The following is a 26,634-nucleotide window of genomic DNA, read 5'->3' on the forward strand; positions in this document are numbered from 1 at the left end:
GGCCTCGCCCATTGAAGTAAATGCAGTTTAATTTATCAATCCTACCTTGTTCTCTGCTTTGTCCCTGCCTGCACTGACTATTTGACTCACTCCCTTTCCAACTGTACTAGTCTCAGACTTTCCTCATCATCTCCCTGGGTCCCACCACACCACCTTACTAGTTTAAATCCTCCACAGCAGCTCTAGCAAATCTCTCTGCGAGTATAATAGCCCACTTCAGGATATGAACCTAGAAGGTATAGTTAGTAAGTGTGCAGATGACACCAAAATAGGTGGTGTAGTGGACAGAGAAGAAGGTTACCTCAGATTACAATGGAATATTGATCAGATGGGCCAATGGGCTGAGGAGTGACAGATGGAGTTTAATTCAGATAAATGCGAGGTGCTGCATTTTGGTAAAGCAAATCAGTGCAGAACTTATCCACCGAATGATAAGATCCTCAGGAGTGCTGCTGAACAAAGAGACCTTGGAGTCCAGATTCATAGCTCCTTCGAAGTAGAGTAGCAGGTAGATAGGATAGTGAAGAAGGCTTTTGGTATGCTGCCCTTTATTGGTCACAGTATTGAGTACAGGAGTTGGGAGGTCATGTTGCGGCTGTTCAGGATGTTGGTTAGGCCACTTTTGGAATATGGTGTGCAACTCTGGTCTCCTACCTTCTGGAAGGATGTTGTGGAACTTGAAAGCATTCAGAAAAGATTTACAACGATGTTGCCAGGGTTGGAGGATTTGAGCTATAGGGAGAGGTTGAAAAGACCGGGGCTGTTTTCCTTGGAGAATCAGAGGCTTTATAGAGGCTTATAAATCATGAGGGGCATGGATAGGATAAATTGACGAAATCTTTTCCCTTGCATGGGGGAGTCCATAACTAGAGGGCATACTTTTAGGGTGAGAGGGGCAAGATATAAAAGGGACCGAAGGGGCAACGTTTTCCATGCAGTGAGTGATGCGTGCATGGAATGAGCTACCAGAGGCAATGGTGGAGGCTGGTTCAACTGCAACATTTAAAAGGCTTCTTGATGAGTATATGAATAGGAAGGGTTTAGAGGGATATAGGCTAAGTGTTGTAAAAGGGGACTAGATTAGATTAGATTCCCTACAGTATGGAAACAGGCCCTTCAGCCCAACAAGTCCACACCGACCCTCCGAAGAATAACCCACCCAGACCCATTTCCCTCTGACTAATGCACCTAACACTATGGACAATTTACCACAGCCAATTCACCTGACCTGCACATCTTTGGACTGTGGGAGGAAACCGGAGCACCCGGAGCAAACTCATGCAGACGCAGGGAGAAAATGCAAACTCCACATAGATAGTCTCCCAAGGCTGGTATTGAACCTGGGTCACTGGCACTGTGAGGCAGCAGTTCTTACCACTGAGCCACCGTTCCACCAACATCCTTCATCACTCTCCACAATTCTACTGACCTTTGTGCCATCCGCAAATTTAATAATCCATCCTTCTATGCCCTCATCCAGGTCATTTATAAAAATGACAAACCACCATGGACCCAAAACAGATCCGTGTGGTACCCCACTAGTAACTAAACTCCAGGATGAATATTTCCCTTCAACCACCACCCTGTTTAGGATATCTGGTCAGCATGGACGAATTGGATCAAAGGGTCTGTTTCCATGCTGTACATCTCTATGATGCTATGAACTGTGGGAAGAAATGGGAACAAAGATGTACAGCTTAGGTGGAATGGCCATGCTAAATTGTCCATAGGGTGCAGGGATGTGCAGGCTAGGTGTATTAGCCATGGGAAATGTAGGGTTACAGGGACAGGATATGGGGGTTGGGTCTGGGTGAGATGCTCTGCAGAGATTCAATGTGGACTTGATGAACTAAATGGCCTGGTCACACACTGTTTGGAATCTATGATGTGTGTGTTTTCTGTGACTGATATTGCAATTAGAAACTCTTGTGAAATTGAGAGGCTACTGCTATAATGGATTGGTTGCTACCTGTACCATGTGCTGTGTGGTACCAAAACAGACAGACTGGATCACTGTGGGTTCCATCTGCAGAATGTACTGAGTTAGCTGATCTCAACCAAGACAGCACATGAGGTGATCCAATCAACTACAACGCCTTTGTGAAATGTTCACGTCCTAACATTGGCAAATGATAGGATTTCATTGTGATGCTTACTACAGTCAAAGTTCCATTCACCGTTGAAGAGGACAAACAAGGAATGGCTATTTGGGCTTGGTTCAGGATGACTGTTGCCACGTATGGACCCTGTGTTCTTCAGGTTAGGAGTGATGAACATTGACATTAGCTCAGACTTGCAAATTTTCCAGGGCTAGTGTTTGGTGGGTATGTCCTGTACTGTGCCCAGAGCAAGTAAAAAGACTTGCATTCATATTGTGCCTTTCATGAATTCAGGACATGTCAAAATATCTTACTTCCACTGGATTGTTGTAACATTGGAATCTCTGCAGCCGACGTGCACTCAGTGTACTCCCACAAACAGTAATATGTTAATGACAAGATGCTGCTAAACATGGCGAGGATAAATGGGTATTTCCTTTGCTTTTCTTCAAATAGCAGCAGAGGCCTTTTCCATCCACCTCAGACGGGAGACAGAGTCTCAGCTTTAATGAAACTGAAACCGAAACTGCTGGAGAAACTCAGCAGGTCTGGCAGCATCTGTGGCGAGAGAAACAGAGTTAACATTTAGAGTCCGTTGACCCTTCTTCAGAACTGTTGAATTTTTCCAGCTGCCTGTGTTTCTGATTTCCAGCAATCGCAGATGGCACCTTGGAACAGTGAAGGACTCTCTCAGTACTGCATTGACACTGCCTGGATTTTTATATTCAAATTTCCGGGCTGGGGTTTGAACTTGAGACCTACTGACACAGAGGTACTCTGTTGATTTCCTAGACTTCGCACAAGGTCAGAAGATATTTTTGTCTGTGCTGCTCGGAGCTTCCTGTCAAGAGACTGTGGCTTCTCTCAGCTGGGTGGGGAGCGGCGTGACCTTCCATTGCAGTGCATGTGGTTGAGTGACTGCATGCGTGCGACTACATAGTACGGGGGTGTTTGTGTGTGGCTGGCGGAAGGAAGTAAAGAGAATGGTGATATGCATTGCTTGTTTCTGGCATTAAATAAGAATGTTAAGCTGCAGTTATATTCGGCATTGGTCAGACTGCATCGTGAATACTGGCGTCCAATTCTGATCTTCTTACTTCAGCGAGGATGTAAATGATTCAGGGAGACGATTCAGAGGAAGGTTACACAACTAGAATTTGTGGGCTGTCTTATGAAAATAGTTTGGTCATCTTAAGGTTGTTTCTTAAGAACCTTCTTGAGAAGAGGAGGGGTGACTTGATTGAAGTGTACAAGATTCTAAACAGTCTTGACAAGTGGACACAGAAAATATGTTTCCTCTTGTGGGGGGGGGGGGGGGTCAATCTTTTTGGACAGAAACAAGGAGAAATTTTGTTTTCTCAAGAGGACTGTGCAATTTTGGAAACTTCTGCCTCAGAAGTCGATGAAGATGGGGGTCACTGAATATTTTTAAGGCAGACTCAGATTAGTATCATGCAGGGGATTCAAAGGTAGATGGGAACATGAAATACAAAACACAAATAGATCAGGACAATCCTATTCAATGGCAGAGCAATATTGAGGGGCCGAATGGCATCCTTCTGTTCCCAATTCAAATGTTAGTTCAGGAGTGAAGCCTAGATGATAGGATCATGTACAACTGAAGCCAGTGTTTTATTTTAAGTGGTGATTTGGAATTGGAACTGGAGAGCTTGATGTCCATTCACCACCTTCTGAGGACTCTGTTATTAAATCAGTTTTCTGTAGACGGTCTTGACTGTTTATTTTACCATCAAAACAGAATCCAAGAGTCATCTGCTAACCAAGTCCTGGAACATCCTGGTCAGTAATGGACAGTTTGAGGGACATTATAACAGACATGTAACTTGAGATTGCCACCAATAGATGTAAGGGTTTTGTCTAAACTATAAATCAGACTAGTGCCTATATGTGGTCTACCAAAACTATACTGAAATATTAACCCTTTCAACTACCAACCAAATAAACCATAAGAATCATTTCCCCATCTTCTCCAAATGATCAGTCACTATCCTATAGAAAAGCAGAACAGGTTCAAAAGGTCGAACAGCTGACTCCTGTTCCTATTTCTTATGACCCTAGCCACCGGCAATGAAAACAAAACAAGCAGTAGCTTTTGAGACCCTACCAGTGACCCCCCTGCTGCAGAGTGTCCAGCCACATTTACATCTCAATCTGCAGTGACCACTCCCACCTCCACGATGTTCCCCAGCTGCCCATGCCTCAGCTCATGTGTATCTGCTGCCCTTATCCTTGTTACTTCTCGACTTGACTACACCAGCAATCTCTTGGCCAACCTTCTACCCTCCACCAATGTGCTACCTCAGACTCAAGCCTGGCTCATGTATTCATCCTTGTGTTTGTTGATCTGACTCAATTTTAAAATTCTCACACATGTTTTTGGATGCCTGCATGACTTTGCCTACCGCATCATTGTAACCTCCTCCAGCCCCACAATCCCTGCAGATAATCTGATTCCAATTCTCTGCTTGCGAATTCTTGATTTTACTATACCATTGGTAGAGGTAAAAACAATGACTGCAGATGCTGGAAACCAGATTCTGGATTAGTGGTGCTGGAAGAGCACAGCAGTTCAGAGAGCATCCAAAGGGCTTTTGCCCGAAACGTCGATTTTGCTGCACTTTGGATGCTGCCTGAACTGCTGTGCTCTTCCAGCACCACTAATCCAGAATATACCATTGGTAGCTCTATCTTTAACCATTTGAGTGCCAAGCTCCAGAATTCCCTCTACAACCTTTCTCTCCTCCTTTAAAACATTCCTTAAAACCTACTCCTTTGACCAAGTTTTTGATCATTCGCCCTAACTTCTCAATTTGTGGTTTGTTGTCAGGTTGTGTTTGATAATGCTTGAATGAAGCATCAAGGGACTTGCACGATGGAGAACGAGCTTGGCAAATGCGAACTGTGGCTACGGATGTTTACAATTCTCCATCCCTTTATAGGTTGCTGCTGATCACACTCAACCCTTCCACATTGCCAATCTCAATGCCCGCAATTTCCCTTTTCTTCCTCTGGGTCTCTCCAAGGCCTGTCGGACATCAACTATACCTCCCTGAATCCAAATCAAATGGTGAAACCTCCATGCAATAGTGTGTGGTAACATCTTATTCCAATTTGAGACTCATTATTGCCAGGTCCAATCCTGACCTCTACTGGCACCCTGGTAGCTGGACATTGATAAAGGCGATAGCACACAGGCTGATGTTCTCTCCCTTGCCCCCTAACCCTAGTGAACTCTGGGGCACTGCACACAATATTACTAGAGTCCTCTCACGGAAATCAGTCAATCAATGTGGGGGTTATGTTACTGGTTTCAGAAGTGTGGCACTGGAAAAACACAGCAGGGAGACAACATCCGAGGAGCAGGAGAGTTAACATTTTGGGCATAAACCCTTCATCATTCATGATGAAGAGCTTATGCTCGAAACGTCGCCTCTTCTGCTCCTTGAATGCTGCCTGACCCGAGGTGCTTTTCCAGCACCACACTCTCGACTCTGATCTCCAGCATCTGCAGTCCTCACTTTCACCCAGTTATGTTACTAGAACAAACCAGGGGTCTGGTGCAATAATCTGGAGAACTTGAGTTGTGATGGCTTGAGAATTTTAGTTTAGTTAAGCAAGGAGGCCAGAAATAAAAGCATTTGGAGATAAAATAACCTCGACACTGTGAGATTCTTGTCAAAACTAACTTGGTTCACAAACCTGCTGTCTTTAACAGAACTGGACTTAGATGCAATTCCAAGAAACACACCAACTCTTTGAGGTTTGAGACATCAAAAATTAAATTTTGTGTTAATTGTCCTCAAAAGTGGCCCAGTATGTCAGACTGGTTGAATCCTGCCTATGACTGCTGATGAAGGGCTTATGATCATTCCTGATGAAGGGCTTATGCTCGAAACGTCGAATTCTCTATTCCTGAGATGCTGCCTGGCCTGCTGTGCTTTGACCAGCAACACATTTGCAGCTATGACTGCAATCAGAACAATTCTGATGGGTAATAAATGCTGGCCATGTACCATGTCTTCTCAATAAAAGGGCCCACACTGGAAATAACTACCTGGGTGACTGCCGATTTTGTTTGACCAAACCAGTGAAGCTGAGCCAATGTGAAGGCTTGCCTTCTTAAATTCAAATTAGCATTCCCAGCCCATCCCTCCTCCCCTCACTTGTCTCAGCAGACTGGGTCAAAAATTCAGGAAGCCTCCCTTGAGCAACACTGTGGGTGCACCGATACCTCGTGGACTGCAACGGTCTGAGCAAGCAGCCCCGCGCCACTTTCTCAAGATCACTAAATGACACTCACATCCGACAAATTCATGAAAACAAAACCTCAATGTACCTTGCTGAAATGGACTTGCTGATGACACGGTGGAAACACTGGCCAAGCTCTTCCCGCTGCCTGGTTTTCGTCCCCTTTGGCTGGAGCCATGACTAGGAGCCTTCTTCCCTTTGACCTCTGACTTGGTGACCTCTGTCGTCTCCTTCCCACTCACGTGCGGCGCAGTTGCTCCCTGGAAATGTTTATTGGTAAAGGGAGCTGTGGGTTGATCCAAACCTCTCAAGGTCCCTGACATGTAGATGCTGCTGCTGCTGCCAGCAGTTGTGCAAGTCTGATAGTTATTAAGTTAGATAAAACAAAAGGGGAAGAAACAACAGCGCAGTAACTTCTCATTAGCTTTTTTTTAAAAAAATAGAAAAGAAAGAATTTAAATCAGAGAATTGGCCTGTAGGGCAGAGAAACAGCTGGAATCATGAAACAGAACAGATGTGCAAGGAACCAGGGCACTTTTAAATTCCAGGGATAAAAAACTCAACAAAATGTTTAAATAAGGAAGTTTTGATTTACGCCAGCAAGATTAAAGCATTACATGTCAAACAGGTAAGTACCTGATGAGAGAAAGCTGTTGCAGGAGAGTGCTGTAAATGAACTATTTCGCAAAGGACCACTTTAAAACTAAACTCCCTATGATTGTTTTTTTGTGTGGAGAACTGTGTGCGTTACTTCTGGATCAATTCTACACAGTCATCCAACACACAAAGAGGCCATGTGGCCCATTGTGCCTGTGGTAGTTCTTTATAAGTGTTCCCAGCTTTCCTGCTCTTCTCTGTATACAAGTCATCAAATATTTCTCCTTCAGATAGGTGTCCAATTGCTTCAAGAATGCTACCATTAACCTGTTCCCATCTTTCATACACAGCAACAGAATTGGGGCAAGGATGTGTTGCCCAATTTTTTACCAAGCAGATAGACCAAGCAAATCAGAGAGTTAGCACAACTGAGTTGTGCCCTCAGTTCTCTGCTGCAGGGGCAAATTCTAATGCATTTATCCCATTGATTTCCAAACTGACAAATCAACACTTCTACCTACTTTGATTAATTGTAATTGCTTACTTCAGCATGAACAGCTCAGGAACAAGCCATTCAGGGCAAACCCTCCATGTCCCCTTACACTCCACGAGTCCCCTCCCAGCTACGTTCATCTAACCCCAATCAGCAAAACCTTCTATTCCTTACTCCTCCGTGTACTTGTCTAAGTTCCATTTAAAATGTTCCAAATTCTATCCACGTAATGGGCTTAGGAGTGTCTTCGGAATTCCCAATTGGAAATGGAATCACTGATATCTACCAACCTCTCAGTAAAGGCGAGGCTGCGTGGCACAGTGGGTGGACTCCCTATCTCTGAACCTCAGACTCTTGGTGGTTCACCAACTCCCAGCCCAGCATGAATGGCCAAGGATGGTGTGTTTGTAACATTAGTTCATCATCCTTTCAACATAAGCTAATGGAAGGCAGTAAGAGCAGGAGAGACTCCTGGTCAGCGATGGTGATGGGAGTCTCTACCATCACCATGCACAGCTCCAGACTGGAGCATTCAAGTAGAAAATGGATTTGCCATAATGACTGAGGCTCCCAGAGAGAGCTCCAACAACCAAAACCTCAATCAAATCAACCCGCAGATGTTTTAGCAAAGCTCCCACTAACCCAGAACAAAGGTTTCAAGTTAATGCAACGTGGTCTGTGTGACTCAGTCACATCTCAGCTGGTGCAAATCCTCCAGTGTCAATGTTCATATTGAGTTGCATTCTGTGTACATATTTCAGTAGGTAATGTTTGCAGGAAGCACTGTCTAAGCATCATTACGACACTCTCCAATACAACATACAGCAGTTAACATACTCTATTGGACAAACAGCATAAAGATGTTCTCACTGCTAAAGATTTCAATATAACCCCGAAGGACAGTTTTGTGCAGTGGGTGCTTGCCTCAGTAAAGCTCGAAGACTTCACCTATTTCACTCTGTATACTGGATGGGCCAAACTGTATGGAATTACAACCTGGCTGCCATTTCTACGTATTTAGAGACCTAAAAAAATCTCCTCAGCAATTCTGAAACTAAATCAGGGACAGCTTAAGGGGTTGAACATTTTCACATGTGAAAAGCAAAATAACCATGAAGGAGAAAAGCACTGGGACACAAAGGCACCAGCAGATACCAGTGAACTTTGATGATAAAATTAAAAGGAATGCTTTAATATATGGAATTTGTTATTGCAAGAGGAAAAGGCAGTCACAATATTTGCCCTGAATTAGATAAACATGGAGGAGAATGCTAATGTATATTGGCCAAAGGTAAAGAGGAAAATTTGATGGGGGAGCCAGAGCCAACATAGGCAGTGTAGGCCAAATGGACTCTGTTTATACTGACATTTCAGTCATTCATTCTACAGTGCAACACTGGAACTGCTGTTTGACATTCCTCAGTCGTCAACAGATCAGTTGCACAACGAAAAAAAATGGAAAGGAAGGTAAAGTTGAGAACGACTGTGCTGATGATCACCAAACCTGCGTATTCTCCTCTGGGAGTACATTAACCTAGAAGGGACGAGGGGCTGCTTCCTTTGTAACCTCTATCCTCTCTCACCTTTTCTGCTGTAACTGTAACCGTGCTAACGACAGTGTTCAACGATTCTGTAGGTTTCTTGAGTTTCTGCTTGGGCCTCTCCCTGTCCTTTCGACTCTGCAAAGTAAGAAATAAAGAAAGTATGTGATTCATTTCGGAAAGCTAACATTGACACATGGCCTTTAACACAGCAGAGCTCCCCAGGCACCCCACAGGTCGTTGTACTTCTGGGGAAATGAATGACTTTTATTCCATCCCTTTCCAATGATTCGGGGAGTACACAGAGATCACCATTCCCCCAGCTCTGCTAGATTATTTGATTTTGTTTTGATTCAGTCACAGGATGTGGGTAATCACTCATCTAGGTCAGGATTTATTGCTCATCCGTAATTGCCAAGAGGGCTGTTATCAGTCAACTACACGGCCATGGAGGTATGTGGAAGCCAGACCAGGCCAAGGACATTAGTGAACCTGATGGGTTTTTCCAGTCAACATTAGACTCCTAACTCCAGGTTTTTTTTATTTAATACAAATTCCACTACGTTGGGCTTCAAACCCAGATCCCCAGAATATTACCTGGATCTTTGGATTAATAGTCTAGCAATAATACCATTGGGCCATCGCCTCCCTGCACATCTATGTCGATATGCATCAGTGTAGTAGTCAGCGGGTAACAGAAGGCCTCCACAGTTGGTAAGAGAAAAGAGAGAGAAAACAAAAATCGGTAACAGACCAAGTTCCCATGACTGTTACTGAGCCATTGATCTTTTGGAAAATGTCAGAACAATGATATTGGGGGTAGAACTGGATCACATTCGGCTAGTGTCCTCAATACTAAACCCCATATAAAGATGCAAGACAAGTAACCAACAAAAGCTTGGTCAAAGATGTAGGGCATAAGGATCATCATAAAAACACTTCTTTGGAAGTGATGTGCTCCCAGTCCTGTCGTCATTTGTATTTAAAATGGCCATCCTCAGTTCTGAAGAGGAGTCATGGAACTTGAAGGCTTCACGCTGATTTTCTCTCCACAGATGCTGTCAAACCTGCTGAGCTTCTCCAGCATTCTTGCTGTTTATCGTAGATTTCGAGAATATACAGCATTTTCCTTTTGAATTGTTGAGAAGGTGGAAACCTTGTTATGGGAGACAGCAAGTCAGTGGGACTAGACAGGAGTTGGGTCTAAGATAGCAATGGTCCCCTTTAGTGCTGCAAATTTAGGCTCCAATTCTACTCATTTCAGATTTGGCCAAATCCTGCCAAAACCACTTTTGGGTCCAAATAGTGTCAAAATACAGGGGAAAAATAACCATGGCAGATACTGGGAGCCAAAATTCAAATGATTCAATAAAAACGTTGAATCTAAAAGCTAGTTTAATGACACCCATGTAACTATTGTTGATTTCTAGAAATGTCCATCCGGTATACCGATGAACGCCAAGGCCACATTTGACGGAAAATAGCATCAAGGAACCTGAGCAAAACTGGAGTCAACAGGAATCTCCACCGGATGGGGTAAAACACAGCTCCAAGAGTGATAACTCTGGTTTTTGGAGATCAGTCATCTCAGCTCCAGAACATCTCCTGCAGGAATTCCTCAGGTGTTCAACTGCTTCCTCAGTGACCTTTCTCCCATCATAAGATCAGAAGGAAGATGTCATTGAAGATTGCCCAGTTCTTCAGTATTCATCGAAGACTCAGATACTGACACAGTCCATGGGAAGTGTAGCACAACCTGGACAATATTGAGTCTTAGGGTGACAAGTGGAAGTGACATTCATGTCGCACAAATGCCAGGCAATGAATATCTCCAAAAAATAGAATCTAACTATTGTCCCTTGACATCCAATAGCATTACTATCGCTGAATCCCCACCATCAACTGCCTGGGGGTTACTATTGACCAGAAACTGAATCAGATTAATCATTTAAATACAGAGGCGCCAAGAGCAGGTCAGAGTCTAGGCATCTTGCATTAGTAACTCACCTCCTGATTACCTAAAGCCTGTCCACCATCCATAAGTCACAAGTCAGGAGTGTGATGGAAACCACTCCTCTTACTTACATGTGTGTAGTTCCAACAAACAATCATTAAGCTTGACACCATTCAAGATGAATCAACCAGCTTCACTAACATCATATCCACAGATATCCACACCTTCCACCACGAACGCAAGTAACAGCAACATGTACGACCTACAAGGCTCATGAGACTGCACCTTCCAAACCCACGAAAAAGACAGCAGATACATGGAACACTATCACTTGTGAGTTCCTCTCCAAGCCATCACCATCCTAACTTGGAAATATGTCCGCCGTCCCTTCACTTTTGCTGGGTCAAAATCCTGGAATTCTCTCCCTAAGGGCATTGTGGGTCTATCTTTAGCAGGTGGACTTAAGCTGTTCAAGGCGGTAGCTCATCCCCACCATCTCAAGGACAATCATCTTCATGGAAGGCAATCTGCCATCCTTACCTAGTCTGGCCTGTGCGACTCCAGATTCTCAAATGTGGTCGACTCTGAACTGCCCTCTGAAATGGCCCAGTTTAAAGGCAATTATGGATGGGCAATAAGTGCTAGCCCAGCCAGTAATACCCACATCCTATAAACTAATAAAATACTTTAGCCAGGCAGGGAAAGAAAGTGGAAATGTCTCATGGCTTCAGACTTTTCAGGAAAAGTTAAGGCAAACCAGAGATCATTCACTGACTGAGCTTCAGGTCAAGAGCAAGGAGGAGGTAAAAAACCAACCCAATTTTCTACTCCTGCTCACTGTTCTGATGAGCCCTATCTGTCTGCATTAGGACCATAGCTAGTCCAGCTGTGAAGCCATCCTCAGTCAAATAGCCTTCTGTCTGTGGGCTCCTCTTTGAAGAAAGGCTGCTTGTTGGTGGCAGTGCTGATAGAATCCAAACTATCCACAGGAGTAAACGTCAGCCACAATTGGACGGGAGCGTGGAAATTCAGGGCAATAAACAGAGTCAAAATCATCTGGAGATAAACCCCTTGGAAGCTCACTTAGATAATAATTATTGATTTTTTCTCACATTAATGGCTATATCCTGCGAGCACTTCTACATTAAGATTTCAGAGGATCATGTGAATTGTGCAAAAATAATGGTTCTCCTTCTACCACAGAGCAAAATAATGGATTTGTTGACTCATCAGTGCAATCAATATCTATCAATGAAACTACAGCCAACCAAGACAAGAGATGAGGAAATCCCCAGTGGTGGAATGCTTTAGGAAATTCTTTACTCAGACAGAGGTTAGAATAGAGAACTTGCTGTAAAATGCGATTTTATGAGGCTTTAGTGTTATAGATGAACTTATAGGGAGGCAAGCTAAAATGTAGGAGGGAGAAAAGGACAAACTGAAAAGGCGGACAGGTTAAGGTGATGAGGGGTAGGAACAGGCTGAGTATGCAGCATAGACAACAATGTAGATCAGTTGGGCTGAACAATCTGTTTCTGTGTTGTTAACCTGTGGCTCAGTGTGAAATATTTTCACCTGTGAGTCAGAAGATTCAGGTTCAACTCCCACTCCACAACGTGAACTCAAAAATCAAGGTTGATCCTCCAATGCAGCACCAAGGGAATTTTGCACTGCAATAGGTGCTCTCATCCAATGAGACATTTAAACAGAGGGCCCTTTCTTAGATGGTGGTGAAAATTCACACGCTGCTGTTTTGAAGAACAACAGGGGAATGGTCCCTGTTGTCCAACCTTACTAAAAGCATATATAATCCAACAGTGACTAAATTTCCAGATGTATTTCATTGGTTGTAAAATGCCTTGGGTTGTCTGGTGGTGCTCAACAAAGGCAATTTTTTTTTCTTTTAATTCTACTTATTCCTAGGAGTTCATGAGTCTGAAGTTAGCTGATTTCATCAAGCTTTCTTAACAACTCATTCCTCAAATTACCCACATTGTGGCCAAAAAAGTACACGGATCATTTGATTGGAATTTGTTGCTTGTGACTCCCTGGTATTTTGGGGAATGAAACCTCAAACAAAGTCCAGTTGTTTAATTGCTGCATAGTTGGCCAAAAGATGGTAGTATTTTATGAACATGGCACAGCAATTTCTGCAAATTAGCTGCTGATTAGTCATTAACTTGCTTCTTTTTAGCTTAATTAATGTTGTGAATGCAGACGAGAAGTGCCTCTCCTGTAGCCTGCAGCTCCAAGCTTCCTTCCAGTTGTTCAATGAATGGTGATGACAGCAGCACTGCACAAAGTCCCAAATGGCTGCAGTGATAGACCTGTCTGTTAGAAAAACATCCCAAACCAGAATCTGCCTGCATCCCTGCAGGAAAACACTAATCACAGAACCTCCCACCAGACAGCCCAAACCCATCCTCCCTGCCCTCCCAGACCACCAACCCCCAACCAACAAGCCAACCACCAAACTTCAACTCCTCCTCATAATGTGGTGGAGATTGAAAAAGTAAGCCTTGCATTTCAATGGCACCTTTCATGTATAGATGGAACACAGCTGCCAATTTGCCCACAGCAAACTCCCACAAGCTACAATGCGATACATGACCAGAGAATCTATATTAGCATTGTGAGATGGGTAAGCAATATTGGCAGGTGACCAGGAAAACCCACCAGGGATTGCCTACTGTTTGAAATAGTATTATGGGACTGCTTATCTCCATCCAACAGGGATGAGAATGGGTAGTTAGAATATCATGTCTCAATGCCAGTGCAGTGCAGTCAACAGGTACATGGAAGTGCCACACAGGACTCCGGTGTGGGACTTGAATGCAGGATTTTCTGACACAGAGGAGAGAATGTGCTAGCAACACCTGACACCAAATTCTCACCATATTGTTTGGTGAAAGCTAGGTGATGGACTTCAATTCAAATCTTACTCTAGCTCTGTGACACACAGTGTAGCAATCCTGTCAGGACTGCACAAAAAAAAAGAGAGCCTGTGCTGATAGTTTTGGACTCCACTTTCCTGAAGTGTGCTTCCCAGCAACCAAGAAGGGCTGACCCACTTCATCACCTGTGTTGTATACTCTGCACATGTCGAAGAGACTGAAAAAGGTGAAACACCAAGTATCTAATTATACACAGCGCGCAATGAAAATGTTTGACTCTTTGTAAACAGAATGGAGAGAGCATGTGATTGTTGAGTGAGGCTTGCACCTTGATCTTGAAGGAGCAGACAGCAATCTCAAACAAGGCTTCCACCAAAGGCAATTGATGACACACGATTCTTTGGGCTTACTGGAACGACTCACTTACGGAATTGCTGATGTCACCAATGGGCACAACAAACCCCAACAGAAGCCAATGAAGCTAATTCAGGTGACTGGCTGAGAGCTCACTTGTTATCCTCTACTATCTACTCTTCACCCATAGGGGAGAGAGTGCTAATGGGCTTAGACTAGCTTGTGCTTAGACAGAGCTACAGGCTGATGCTCTGTCACAGACAACTGAACAAAGAACAATACAGCACAGGAACAGGCCCTTCAGCCCTCCAAGCCTGTGCCCACACATTTTGCCCTTCCATACTAAAACTGTTTTGGCTTACAGAATTCATACCCCTCTATTGCCTTCCTACTTATGTATTTGTCCAGGTGCTTCTTGAAGCTGCTATTGTGTCTGCTTCCACCACCACCTCGGGCAGCACTTACCAGGCACTCACTACCCTCTTAAGGAAGAAGGGCTTATGCCCGAAACGTCGATTCTCCTGCTCCTCGGATGCTGCCTGGCCTGCTGGGTTTTTCCAGCATCACATTTTTCAACTCTGGTAGAGTGGAGACTCAGTCTTTGAGTACGGTTAAAGGTGCAACTCGACAGGTTTCTGATTACCAACGGCATAAACAGTTACAGGGATGGTTTAAGTAAAAAGGATTGAAACTTTCAAACAGAGAAACCACATTGAATGGAAGTGCAGACTTGATGGGCTGAAAGGTCTGCTCCTGTTCCTAAGTTCCAACCTTCCCAAGTTGGTTTTGGTGATGAATTGGTGCGTCCAACTCTTTCAACACAATCTTCCAATCCTGAAATAGAATATGTGTGATTTGTTGCCATGTTGATTTTGTGATAATACAGAACCTTTGCAACCTCTTTCGTTTCAGCAGTATCACCATCAGTGAGTTACACCTACTATAGCTCTATTCAACAACGTCATTGTCTATCATGAACTTTAACTGGGCCCTCTGGACGGAGACTGTAAGGTTGTTCTTTAATAGTTAAAACATACCTCTCAACACCCGAAGACATTTTTCCTGGTCTAATCACACAAATTAATGATAGATTTTGTAAGGGGCTTTGATATTTTCGGAAGATAAATTGTCATGCTACCTAATGCATTAAGCACTGCCACATTATGTCATCTGATTGCTGGAGGAGAAGCTTTGATTTCTATACATTCTCCAATCATTTTGAAATTTTTATCCAAATCCTTATTTCGGTCACTATCACAAATATATTTTTCTCCCACTATATTTGCGGCCATTAGATCTTTTTAAAATTAACATGACACATTTACTGATTTTCCCTCCTGACAGGAGTACTTTGAATTTCACTTTGGTTTGATATGGTCAAATGAACATTACTCTGAATGATCTTCCCGAGACAGGGTAATAACACGAGCAACTTGTCTCCAACAACAAAACTTTGAACTTTGGCCTTTTCAAGGCACTCTTCTGTCCTTACCTGGTCAGACCTACACTAACTTCAGGCCTATAGCAATCTGGTTGGAATTTAAATGCCTACCAAGGTGGCCCAGCAAGAGTAACCAGGAATAGAGAGAAAGCTCTGGCCTTGACAGCGAAGCCCACATCCCATACAGGAACTAAAAAGAAAACCTGGGCTCACAGTCGACCTTGGCAACTATGGTTCAACAGGCAGCACATGGAGTTAGAGCATTAGGAGATCAGCATAAAACTCTTGGCTGACACCCTAGGCTGGACACTACAGGACCCTGTTGGGTGGTTTCTATTTTTGGGGAGTCGTGGGGTTTCTCGGTAATACACATCGGGTGGTTGGCCTCAGTCACCCATCCATATACAAGTTCACCTGCATAATAGGCTACTCACCCACCTTACATCAAAAAGGCAGAAGGGAGAGGGGCACCATCTTTGAAGAGAAGGGCAAATATACTGCTAATTAGGGAGGCTCCAATAAAACCCCAAACAGAATGACCTTCTTTTCTACCCATTGATATTACAAAACCCTTCTCCCCCACACCTTCCCTGAGAATCACAAAACACTTGCCTAAAGAGCAAAAACAAGCAAGAAAACTTTTTGTAACCACAAAATTCAAAAGAAGACACACACATACGAAACTGGGGGTTTAACAGTGTGCTGAGTTATTGAGAAGCTTTTGGGAAGTGGTAATAATGACGCTTGCAATTACCAGTAATACCCAGATGGTTGAAGATGATAATACCATGAAGTAAGACATTAGGAAACATGTGGAGACGACTCAAGTCCAAGCACAACAGGCAAGAAGAATAAAAACTGAAAGAAGCTAATGATTCAGTAGACGTACTGAAATTGCAACATTGAAAATAGGCCCAAAAACCAAAGTTGTTGGAAAAACTCAGCAGGTCTGGAAGCATCTGTGAAGAGAAATCAGAGTTAACATTTCAGATCCAGTGACCTTTCCTTGTTTCTGATTTATAACATCTGCAGTTCTTTCAATTTTTATAGAAAATATGCCATTTAGCCCCAAAATTTAGGTTGTACTCCACTGGGGCCTTCTCCCAACCCTCCATCTCACTTCATCAACTCAACCATTTATAGCTTTCAGGTGGAAGTGGGTACTGCAGATGCTGGAGATTAGAGTCAAGATTAGAGCGGTGCTAGAAAAGCACAGCAGGTCAGGCAGCTTCCAAGCAGCAGGAAAATCGACATTTCAGGCAAAAGCCCTTCATTAGGAATCAGCTATATCTTTCACCCTCACGCTCCCATAATGACAACTTGCTGTAGAAAGTGCCACGTTTCAACCACTTTCTGTTTGACGCGTAGCCTCATGTGAACTCTCATTCCCAGGTTCTCCAAAATTTCTGCTGCCGTTCCAGTTTGATTCCTGACAAAGGCGTTGAAAACTTAAAAGGCAATAGGCCAACAACTGATCTGACTGTGTGGACAGCTATTTCAGGAAGTGACTGAACATCTGTAATAGGTTATTATCTTTATCTGCAATATTGCATTAAAAACTTGTACTTAAAATTATCCAGTCTTCAACCACTAGAATCAAAGCAGTACTCCCATGTTGAGTTTCAAACATATTTGAATGCACATTCACCATTTACTAATTTCCCTGACAGTGAGTACTGACTGTACTCTGGCTCAGTAGGTAACACACATATGTCAAAGTTTGACTGCGGCATGTTCGATTCCCAATTGAGACTGGAATACAAAATCCAAAATCAACACATTTACTGTCTGTCACCTGACGTGAACAGAAAAGCAGTGCGGTCCCTGGAATCTCTCAACTGTTGGGAGTTGCCATCTACCAATCGGAAATGGGATGGTACTGTAACTCAGTGGTTAGCACTGCTGCCTCACAATACAAGGTCTGCTTCCACCATGATGTGGGCAACTGCCTGTGGAGTTTGCACGTTCTTCCTATGTCATGGGGTTTTCCACTGGGTGCAATGGTTTCCTCTCAGTCTAAAGATGGGCAGGTTAGGGGGAATTGGTCAGGCTAAATTGCTCCATACTGTCCAGGAATGGTTAGCCATGAGAAGTGTAAGCTTACAGGGATAGGGTGCGGGACTGGATCTGGAGGGAATGCAGTTTGGAGGGTTGGTGCAGACCTGATGGGCTGAATGGCCGCTATCTGTGATTCTATGAAAACATGGCGGGTTTTCCTCTACTAAGGAACTTAGATGTACTGAGGTCAACTGACAGGTTGCTTACCACCGAATTCCCCCCAGCACCAACTTGGATCCGGTTGGCTCAATCACAACTCAGTGTTAGATCGATGGATTTCCTGTCCACTGTCTCAGAGGGAACCTCAGAGAGAACAGCTTTCCCTCAGTACCATAGCCATTCATAATCTCACAGCCACAATGAAAACACAACCATTTCACTCCAAGGTGACAGCCAATTATGTTAATGCCCAAAGGCGCCCCATAAGAGGGAAATCAGCCAAGAATTGGTGCTGGACCATAAAGGAGATATAAAGGGAGCTGAGATCATAAACAATGTTGTTATCCACCTGCTCAGGTGGACAGCATCGTGGGACACCTTCTCCTGGTATGCAACTTTGCAAAGAGGTTCTGGACAAAGATGCGATGGTTTTCGTCAAAGTTAATCTTGAGCAACTCACAGGAGTCTGATTGATGGCTGGTCCCAGGGGGACACCTTGAGAGAAATGTCAACTGCACCTGGAGGACCATAAATCCAATCAAAGATGCTCTTTGCTTTACCTGAAACTCGCCAATATTCCAGTCCGAAGAGTGACCCAGTGTTGAGGACTGGTGCATTCCAAAGTGCAGGAGTGCATGCTGAGGGATGCATTAATGTTAGGGGTAACCACTGGAAAGGCATCATGGGGAAAGGTCAGTGTCAAAGGCTGCACAGACCTAGTACAACATTTCAAGCATGACCGGCAGGACTTTAGGGAGCCCCCTTATTGTTCCTTCCAAAAAACAACAATAGATTGCTTCATTTCCACCCACACACACAGACATCAGTAGAATGGGGGGGGGTGCTAGTGTTACATGTACATTAACGCTTTCAGAACCACAGTCTTACACAACAGATACTGCCTCTCAAAGTTAATTCAGGATTCAGCTGGGTGAAGGAGCAGGCTCCAGCTGATGGATCAGCACCAAATGATAGTTAGATTGCACAGAAAAATGATCCTACAGCCCAGGGTTCTAGAATTTCATTCGTAAACCTCACTAACTCTTCTCCTTAAAATGTACCTTTGAACAACGTTTAAATTTTGCCTAACAACGCCCCTTGAAGGGCCTTCTAGTCCATTCAAGGTGCTATATAAATACGGGTTATTGCTGAATGTGACTTGCTGTAGAATGGGAGAGGGTTGCAGGGCTCATAAGAGTGCGTCTACTTGGCCAAAAGCAGTTGAACTTCTTGTGTTAGTTTTATATCACAATGAATTTAAAACCACTGAATTTAAAAAAGTTTAGGCAGCTGCTGTACATTACCCTGTGTGACAAATTCTATTTACTCTTTGAGTTCTGCCAGACAGTGTCAATTTTTGCAAGCTTCAAAGTGTTCTCCCATATCTTGGAAGTTTTCAGCTGATCCTTTCAATGGTCATTCTTTAAGAGTTTAGAATGAAATGGCAATCTGTGAAACCAGAAAAAAACCTTGATGTCTCCAGTTGGGGGCCTCATTTCAGATTTCACTTCCAACACTGGAACACTTCCTTAGGACAGCTCGGAGAAGCATCAGCCGAGATTCTACGCTCATGTCTCTGGAGTTGGTTTAGAATCCAAATGCCAAGGGACCCCCTGAGCTACAAATGAGAGCAAAAAGCATTAACCAATTACGCCAAGTCCCAATACAGGGGTGCTCACAGTCAGCCAGTACTGCTGAAAGAAAACAAATTTCTCAGGTGGTATCAAATATGCATGTGGAATGTTAACTGTGGGTATTTACTATCCTAATGCATACAACCCAACACCTGCCCCCATTCTCCTTTAGAGAATTTTAATTGACCTGTTTCAATATGTTGTAACCACCTCCCTGCTGTCCTAGTAAATTGGCTTTATGCCAAGATTTCTTGAATTTTGCACGTCAGCAAAAATGAGCATGAGGGAAGTTGTGTCTGAGTGTAATCAGGTACTTTTTTATATCAAACTTCCTTGCAGATGGGTACAGAGTGTAAATGCATTTCAACAAATCAGGGTGCTCCAACTTGGGACAATCTGAGAATAAACTGAAAAAGCACAACAGTCATTAAATTAGTATCTGAATGTTGACCCGGATGGACAAGATCTCTCAATAATGATAAGAGCACATCCACTGTCCACCCATTACAGCATCAAATCTTCAAAACTTCCTGATCTCTCCTCATTTTGGGAACATAGGGACGGGAGTAGGCCATTTAGCCACCCTTAAAACAGAGAACCCCCTTATGAACCCTGCTACCTTCCCCCTTTCTACAGTAAGTCACATTCAGCAACAACCCGTACTTATGTACCACTATGAGTGGAGTAAGTCATTCAGCCCCTCAATCCTGTCCTGCCATCCAATTAGATCACGATTTACCTGCATCTTAATTCACTCCATCTGCCTTGGTTCTTAACCGAGAAAAATACAAGCAAATCAATTTCAGATTTGAGATTTTGCAATGAACCCAAACTTTCAGGGTAGAAGTCCCAGATTTCCACTATTATTTGCCAAGACAGAATGTTTCCAGGCATGACCAACGATGGGGCCTTACTCCACTTTTAAGACGACGTTTTCTTTTTGTCCCACCTCTACACACCAATTCACATGTATATTCTCCTCTTTGAAGAAATATTAACTGCCACTTTTTCTAAACTTAATGTGGAAGTGCCGGTATTCACAGAATCCCGACAGTACTGAAACAGGCCCTTTGGCCCAACCAGTCCACACCAACCCTCCAAAGAGAATCCCACCCAACTCATTTCCTATTACTCTACATTTACCCCTGTCTAATGCACCTAACCTACAGATCCCTGAACACTACGGGCAACTTGGCATGGCCTATTTACCTATTGGACTGGGGTGGACAAAGTTAAAAATCTCACAACACAGGTTATAGTCCAACAGGTTTATTTGAAAGCCAGTGCTTCCAAACAAACCTGGTGTTGTGTGATTTTTAACCTAAACAGAGTGTGGATCCTTTTATTCCATCACCCTGGTGTTTTCCATTGCACACATCAGCAGGTTAATCTCACAGGGTTAGCTGTGCTAATGCATCTCAATATCATTCCTCCAAGGGGTCTCCTTCCTAGGCTGACCAGCATAAATTTAACAGACTATTTCCCATTTTCCTCCTCGGATACAATTTATTCATAAAATTGGTAAAAACATTACTGAACATTTCAACTTGAATATTATAGTATTTGCAATAAAATTCAATATACCGCATACAGCAAGTCTACTCAGTATGATTATAATCACCTTAATATTTACAACATATATTCCATGTCGAGTAAACAACCCAAGGCCAATTACTGAAACTGCAAGTAGGCCAACTTGGAGACACATCGTGTTGTGGTATTTAGACTACACACATTTATACCAGCATTTATGCTTTCAAACCCATTTTAAGATTTTTTTAAAAAATCATGTCGTCCTAAGAGCCCAATCAAAGTTCTCTCATGACCCTGTCACTGGGTGAGCTTCTGTCTCCCTGTGGTGTGTGGGAACTGCTGCACTGTCACAGGGCTGAGGGAGCTGTCTAGTTCCTCACTGGGAACATTGTCCCAATCCGGTGTCACCAAGGCATCTCATCACATAACTGAACAGACCCCCATTTGACTTAGGCGGGAAGACCTCAGATAGTGGTCTTCAATCCACCAACAGCAGTTCAGCTCCACCGATGACCCTCCAACATCCAATCACAACCCGGCGATGATATAAAATCCCGTGATGACTGGCAACTTGGAAGTGACACTCTACCTTAGCCAAAAGGCTGCGAAGCGTTGTTGAAATGCTCCTCTTTGCCATTTTGCTTAAGGGTGTAGGAACTGTCCCTGCTACCTTGGTCTGCACAGCCTCCACCTCGTTTAAGCTGCAGAGACTGGGCTCGCCCACCGAATGGCACTATGTATGATAACACACGCTGCGAGAGGCCACCTAAACACTTCAGTGGACCAAGGACAGCCTCTTACTGCTAAAAGCTGGAAGTTTTAATAAGCTTTTGGACTATGGCCCTCACACATGATTGGCATTGCTCAAAGCACCGCCTTCACTCACCCTTCCCCCATTTTACATGTGCTCAGTTTCATTTTTCATTTTCGCAGCTTATTGAAGAGCAGGCAAAGACAACGATAGCAAACACTGATGCCTCGCGACTTTCACCCTCGAGACTTCTGGCAACTCAAAATACACAAAAGGACACCTTACACTACAACTTGAGAATCATAGAATCCGTACAGTGTGGAAGAGGTCATTCGCCCATTCAGTCTACATTGACACTGCAGAGAGCACCCCACCCAAATACAGCCCCCTACCCATCAGCTCACATTTTCTATGGCTAACCCACCTAACTTGCACATCCTTGGACCGTGGGAGGAAACCCACACAGACACAGGGAGAATACGCAAACCCCACACAGACAGACATTCACCTGGACCGTCTCAGAACTACACTGGCACCACCCCCCACCTTTTCCTCCGCTACATCAATGACTGTATCAGCGCTGCCTCGTGCTCCCACAAGGAGGTTGAACAGTTCATCCACTTTACCAACACCTTCCATCCCGACCTCAAATTCACCTGGACCGTCTCAGACTCCTCCCTCCCCTTCCTAGACCTCTCCATTTCTATCTCAGGCGACCGAATCAACACAGACATCTACTATAAACCGACTGACTCCCACAGCTACCTAGACTACATCTCCTCCCATCCTGCCCCTTGTAAAAATGCCATCCTATATTCCCAATTCCTTCGTCTCCGCCGCATCTGCTCCCAGGAGGACCAGTTCCAATAGCGTACAGCCCAAATGGCCTCCTTCTTCAAGGACCACAGATTCCCCCAGACGTGATCGACGATGCCCTCCACCGCATCTCCTCCACTTGCTGCTCCTCCGCCCTTGAGCCCCGCCCCTCCAACCACCACCAGGACAGAACCCTACTGGTTCTCACCTACCACCCCACCAACTTCCATATACAGCGTATCATCCGCCGCCATTTCCGCCACCTCCAAATGGACCCCACCACCAGGGATAGATTTCCCGCCCCTCCCCTATCAGCGTTCCGCAAGGACCACTCCCTCCGTGACTCCCTCGTCAGGTCCACACCCCCCACCAACCCAACTTTCACTCCCGGCACCTTCCCCTGCAACCGCAAGAAATGCAAAACTTGCGCCCACACCTCCTCCTTTACTTCTCTCCAAGGCCCCCAGGGATCCTTCCATATCCACCACAAATTCACCTGCACCTCCACACACATCATCTATTGCATCCGCTGCACCCAATGTGGACTCCTCTATATTGGGGAGACAGGCCGCCTACTTGCGGAACGTTTCAGAGAACACCTCTGGGACACCCTGACCAACCAACCCAACCACCCCGTGGCTCAACACTTCAACTCCCCCTCCCACTCCACCAAAGATATGCAGGTCCTTGGACTCCTCCATCACCAGACCAACAACACGACGGTTGGAGGAAGAGCGCCTCATTTTCCGCCTGGGAACGTTCCAACCACAAGGGATGAACTCAGATTTCTCCAGTTTCCTCATTTCCCCTCCCCCCACCTTGTCTCAGTTGAATCCCTCGAACTCAGCACCACCTTTCTAACCTTTAATCTTCTTCCTGATCTCTCCGCCCCCACTCTACTCCGGCCTATCACCCTCACCTTGACCTCCTTTCACCAATCGCATCTCCATCGCCCCTCCCCCAAGTCCCTCCTCCCTACCTTTTATGTTAGCCTGCTGGACATAATTTCCTCATTCCTGAAGAAGGGCTTATGCCCGAAACGTCGAATTTCCTGTTCCTTGGATGCTGCCTGACCTGCTGCGCTTTTCCAGCAGCACATTTTCAGCACAGACAGACAGTCACCCAAGATTGGAATTGAACCTGGGACCTTGGTGCTGAGAGGCAGTAGTGCTAACCACTGAGCAACCCTATGTCTATAACGATGCAAGAGGCAGGGAGAGGGACTTCAAGGCTCAACCAACTACTGGAAGTTTTTATTTTTATTTTGCTGGTGGAGCTGATAATGTGAAATTCAACCAGTGCAATCAGGTTTCCAAATGTCTGTTGAGCTACTGAACAGGCTCAGTTTTAGTCACAGACTTGCAACACTCTTAAAATACCACGGCATAGTCAGCTATGGACAAAGTGTAAGCAAATAAGATTAGTGTAGTTTGGTGGTTGTTGATCAGGGGGCTACAGATCCTGTTTCTATGCCGTATTACAATGACGAAATTAACAAAGTACACTTTCCAGGAACTTTTTTGAAACAGAATGTGACACCAAGGAAATAGGAAGACATCAGTACAACTGTCAGAGGCAGAGTATAAGGAACCTCTTAATCTGGGGCAGAGAGGTGGGAAGGAAATTCCAGAGCTGAGGACTGAAGCAGCTTGCCACTGAAATCAGGGATACAAAAGAGGGCGGTGCAGGGATCGCAGACTGATTTAAGGTTGAAACAAGTTAAAGAGTCAAGGTTAGAAAATGGCTACAGTGAAAATAGAACAGTCTATACAAGGTTCACTGCTCTAGTCTTGAATTGGATCCTAATTCAGCACAAAGTGAGAAAATGAGCTGGGAAAGAGAGAGGTATTTTGTAAACACAGCTTGGAGTGGGGGGCCATTGGCACGATTCCAGCAGCTGGCCATATCCATCAGCTCGGCACAGGCAAGCAGCCCAGGATACGATGCACACAGACACAGTACGCTCACTGGACACTGAAGAGACCTTGATCTGAGAAGCCTGGCCTTGTGCAACCAAAGCCATGTTTAACTCTTCTTTATCACTTAGATTCAGGCAAAGAAAGCCCCTTTCTTCCAACCAGAGTGTCCATCTCTCTCTCTCCCCTTAACTTTGTTCCTCAAAAGAGTCCCACAACCTTCCTTCCTGATAACCCAGTCCAATGGTGGGCAGCACATAAAGAAACACTGCATGACACCTGTCCTAAATTTGGCCTTCACAATCCCGAACCACCTGTGGTTGTGCTGATCCCCCCCACATGATTATCATATTCTAACTTTCTCCAATCCAACAAGTTTCTTTTGAACTGTCCCCTTGGCAGAAACAGCTCGTTACTCTGTCAGTCCTTTTAGGATTAGCCCTACTCCATCTCTTGGCCACAAGAACTGGGGGTCAGATCCTCTCAGGAATTGAGTAAACTGTCAAGGAGACAGCTCTCAGTATATAAGCACCATTTTGAACAACAGTAGGGATTTCAGATTTGAGGTTTCATCTCCATTGTTGGCTAGAGCACAGAGGAAAATTCAAACCTCATATTGACCAACTCTTGGAGGACATCATGAAACCTAGAATGGATAATGATCAGAGACCCTGGTTGGCATTTCTTCCCTCTCCCTCCAAGGCATCATTCTTGCCTTGCAACCAAAATATTGGCTGCCATTCCAAATTCAGTGGATTATATCACAAGATGCAAACAGCCTCAAACAATAATGTTGTAAATCAGCCACAAAATCTACCCACACTGCCAGCAAGAGATCAACGTAGAAGCCTCTACATTCCCTTTACAATATAACAGAATCAGGAAAGTGCTAGACATCCCAAGGTAATTTTCCATGTGGATTCTCATTTCAGCCAGTCACCTTCTCAAAACTTGATCTCACAAACAAAGTTCGAGGAATAAGCCATCAGGCCCTGCATCACCATTCAATAAGAACACAGCTGAAGTTACCATGACCTCAACTCCACTTCTCTGCCAACCATTAACCAGCAACTCCCTTGTTAGTCAAAGGGAGTTAGTCAAATCCACCTCAGCCTTAAAGATATTCAGACTCTGATTCCATCCTTTGAGGAAAAGCGTTCCAAAGACTTGAGCCTCAGAAAAGATTTTGCCTCAGCTTGGTTTTAATGGTGACTGTTTTTCCTAAAGGATGACCATCACTCATGACGCATTATGAAACTCAGATGCCTAAAGTATTATTTAGCTAAATCTATCAATTGTTCTCTGTGTTTCATCAAAGACATTTAATATTGATTGGAGACTGGAGTTTTAAAAGAATTATAGAGAAAAGAATTTATTTCTGATTTTGGGGCAAACCGAAAATGGCTTATTTGAAAGAGCGTTGAAAGTCCACTGCGGACATTAGCAGAAAGCACATGACCAGTGATTACATTTTGTTTTGCTGTTGGCCCTGCTGCAGCTGTTTTAAACAGTGACTGCCTTGGAGAGGTTCTTGATTTACAGAGAAACCTCAATTATCCAAATGACATGGGCGGGCACTATTTTGTTCGGATAATTGATTATTCAGTTAATTGATTCAATGCCTTTCCACTGGGGCTCAGAGTTTTCTATTACATTGTTGCCTGCGCCCCCCCCTCCCCGTTTAGGAGAGGAGGTAGCTGCACAGTGCACGCGAGCCCCTGCCCTCCCCCAAACTCGGCCCACGCCCCAACCCATTCAAACACCACCCACCCCTGCACCTTCTCTGGGGCAGCAGGACTAGACAACAACAACAAGACTGCTGCTGCTACTGCCTTTTTTGGTTGGGGGGGGGGGTGTAAGTCTCCAAATAGCATGCGCACGCGCGCACACACACGCACACACATACACTTTACTGCAACGTTTTGACAGGTTCCACCTCTGCTCTGTACGGGACAATGTTAGTGAGATTATATGGGAAAGGAGGATTTAGGGTACATGCCTGTATAGAACTCCAGGGAAAGTGTGGGGAGAGAGATGGAGGAAGTGGGAGGTCAGTCATTTAAAGACAATGCGTGGGCTCCCATCAGCCCAGGACTGTTCTTGGCAGCACTTTTAATCACCGTAA

The 26,634-nt window shown here is 44.4% G+C and overlaps 1 protein-coding gene across 4 annotated transcripts in view; it reads right to left on the reverse strand.

The window, feature by feature from the left end:
- The window catches only part of LOC132830705 (protein AF-10-like), a 189,277-nt gene that overhangs the window by 86,436 nt on the left and 76,207 nt on the right, over window positions 1-26,634 (reverse strand). For 3 of the 4 annotated variants that reach the window (XM_060848525.1, XM_060848522.1, XM_060848521.1), the window contains 2 exons: window positions 9,042-9,137; window positions 6,457-6,727 (listed from right to left, as the gene is read on the reverse strand). In XM_060848525.1, coding sequence (XP_060704508.1) covers window positions 6,457-6,727; window positions 9,042-9,137 — 367 coding nt within the window. The remainder of the gene's footprint in view (window positions 1-6,456; window positions 6,728-9,041; window positions 9,138-26,634) is intronic. The other variant, XM_060848523.1, reaches the window with a different exon arrangement.

The sequence above is a fragment of the Hemiscyllium ocellatum genome, chromosome 32 (genome assembly GCF_020745735.1).
Source record: "Hemiscyllium ocellatum isolate sHemOce1 chromosome 32, sHemOce1.pat.X.cur, whole genome shotgun sequence".
Taxonomy (NCBI): domain Eukaryota; kingdom Metazoa; phylum Chordata; class Chondrichthyes; order Orectolobiformes; family Hemiscylliidae; genus Hemiscyllium; species Hemiscyllium ocellatum.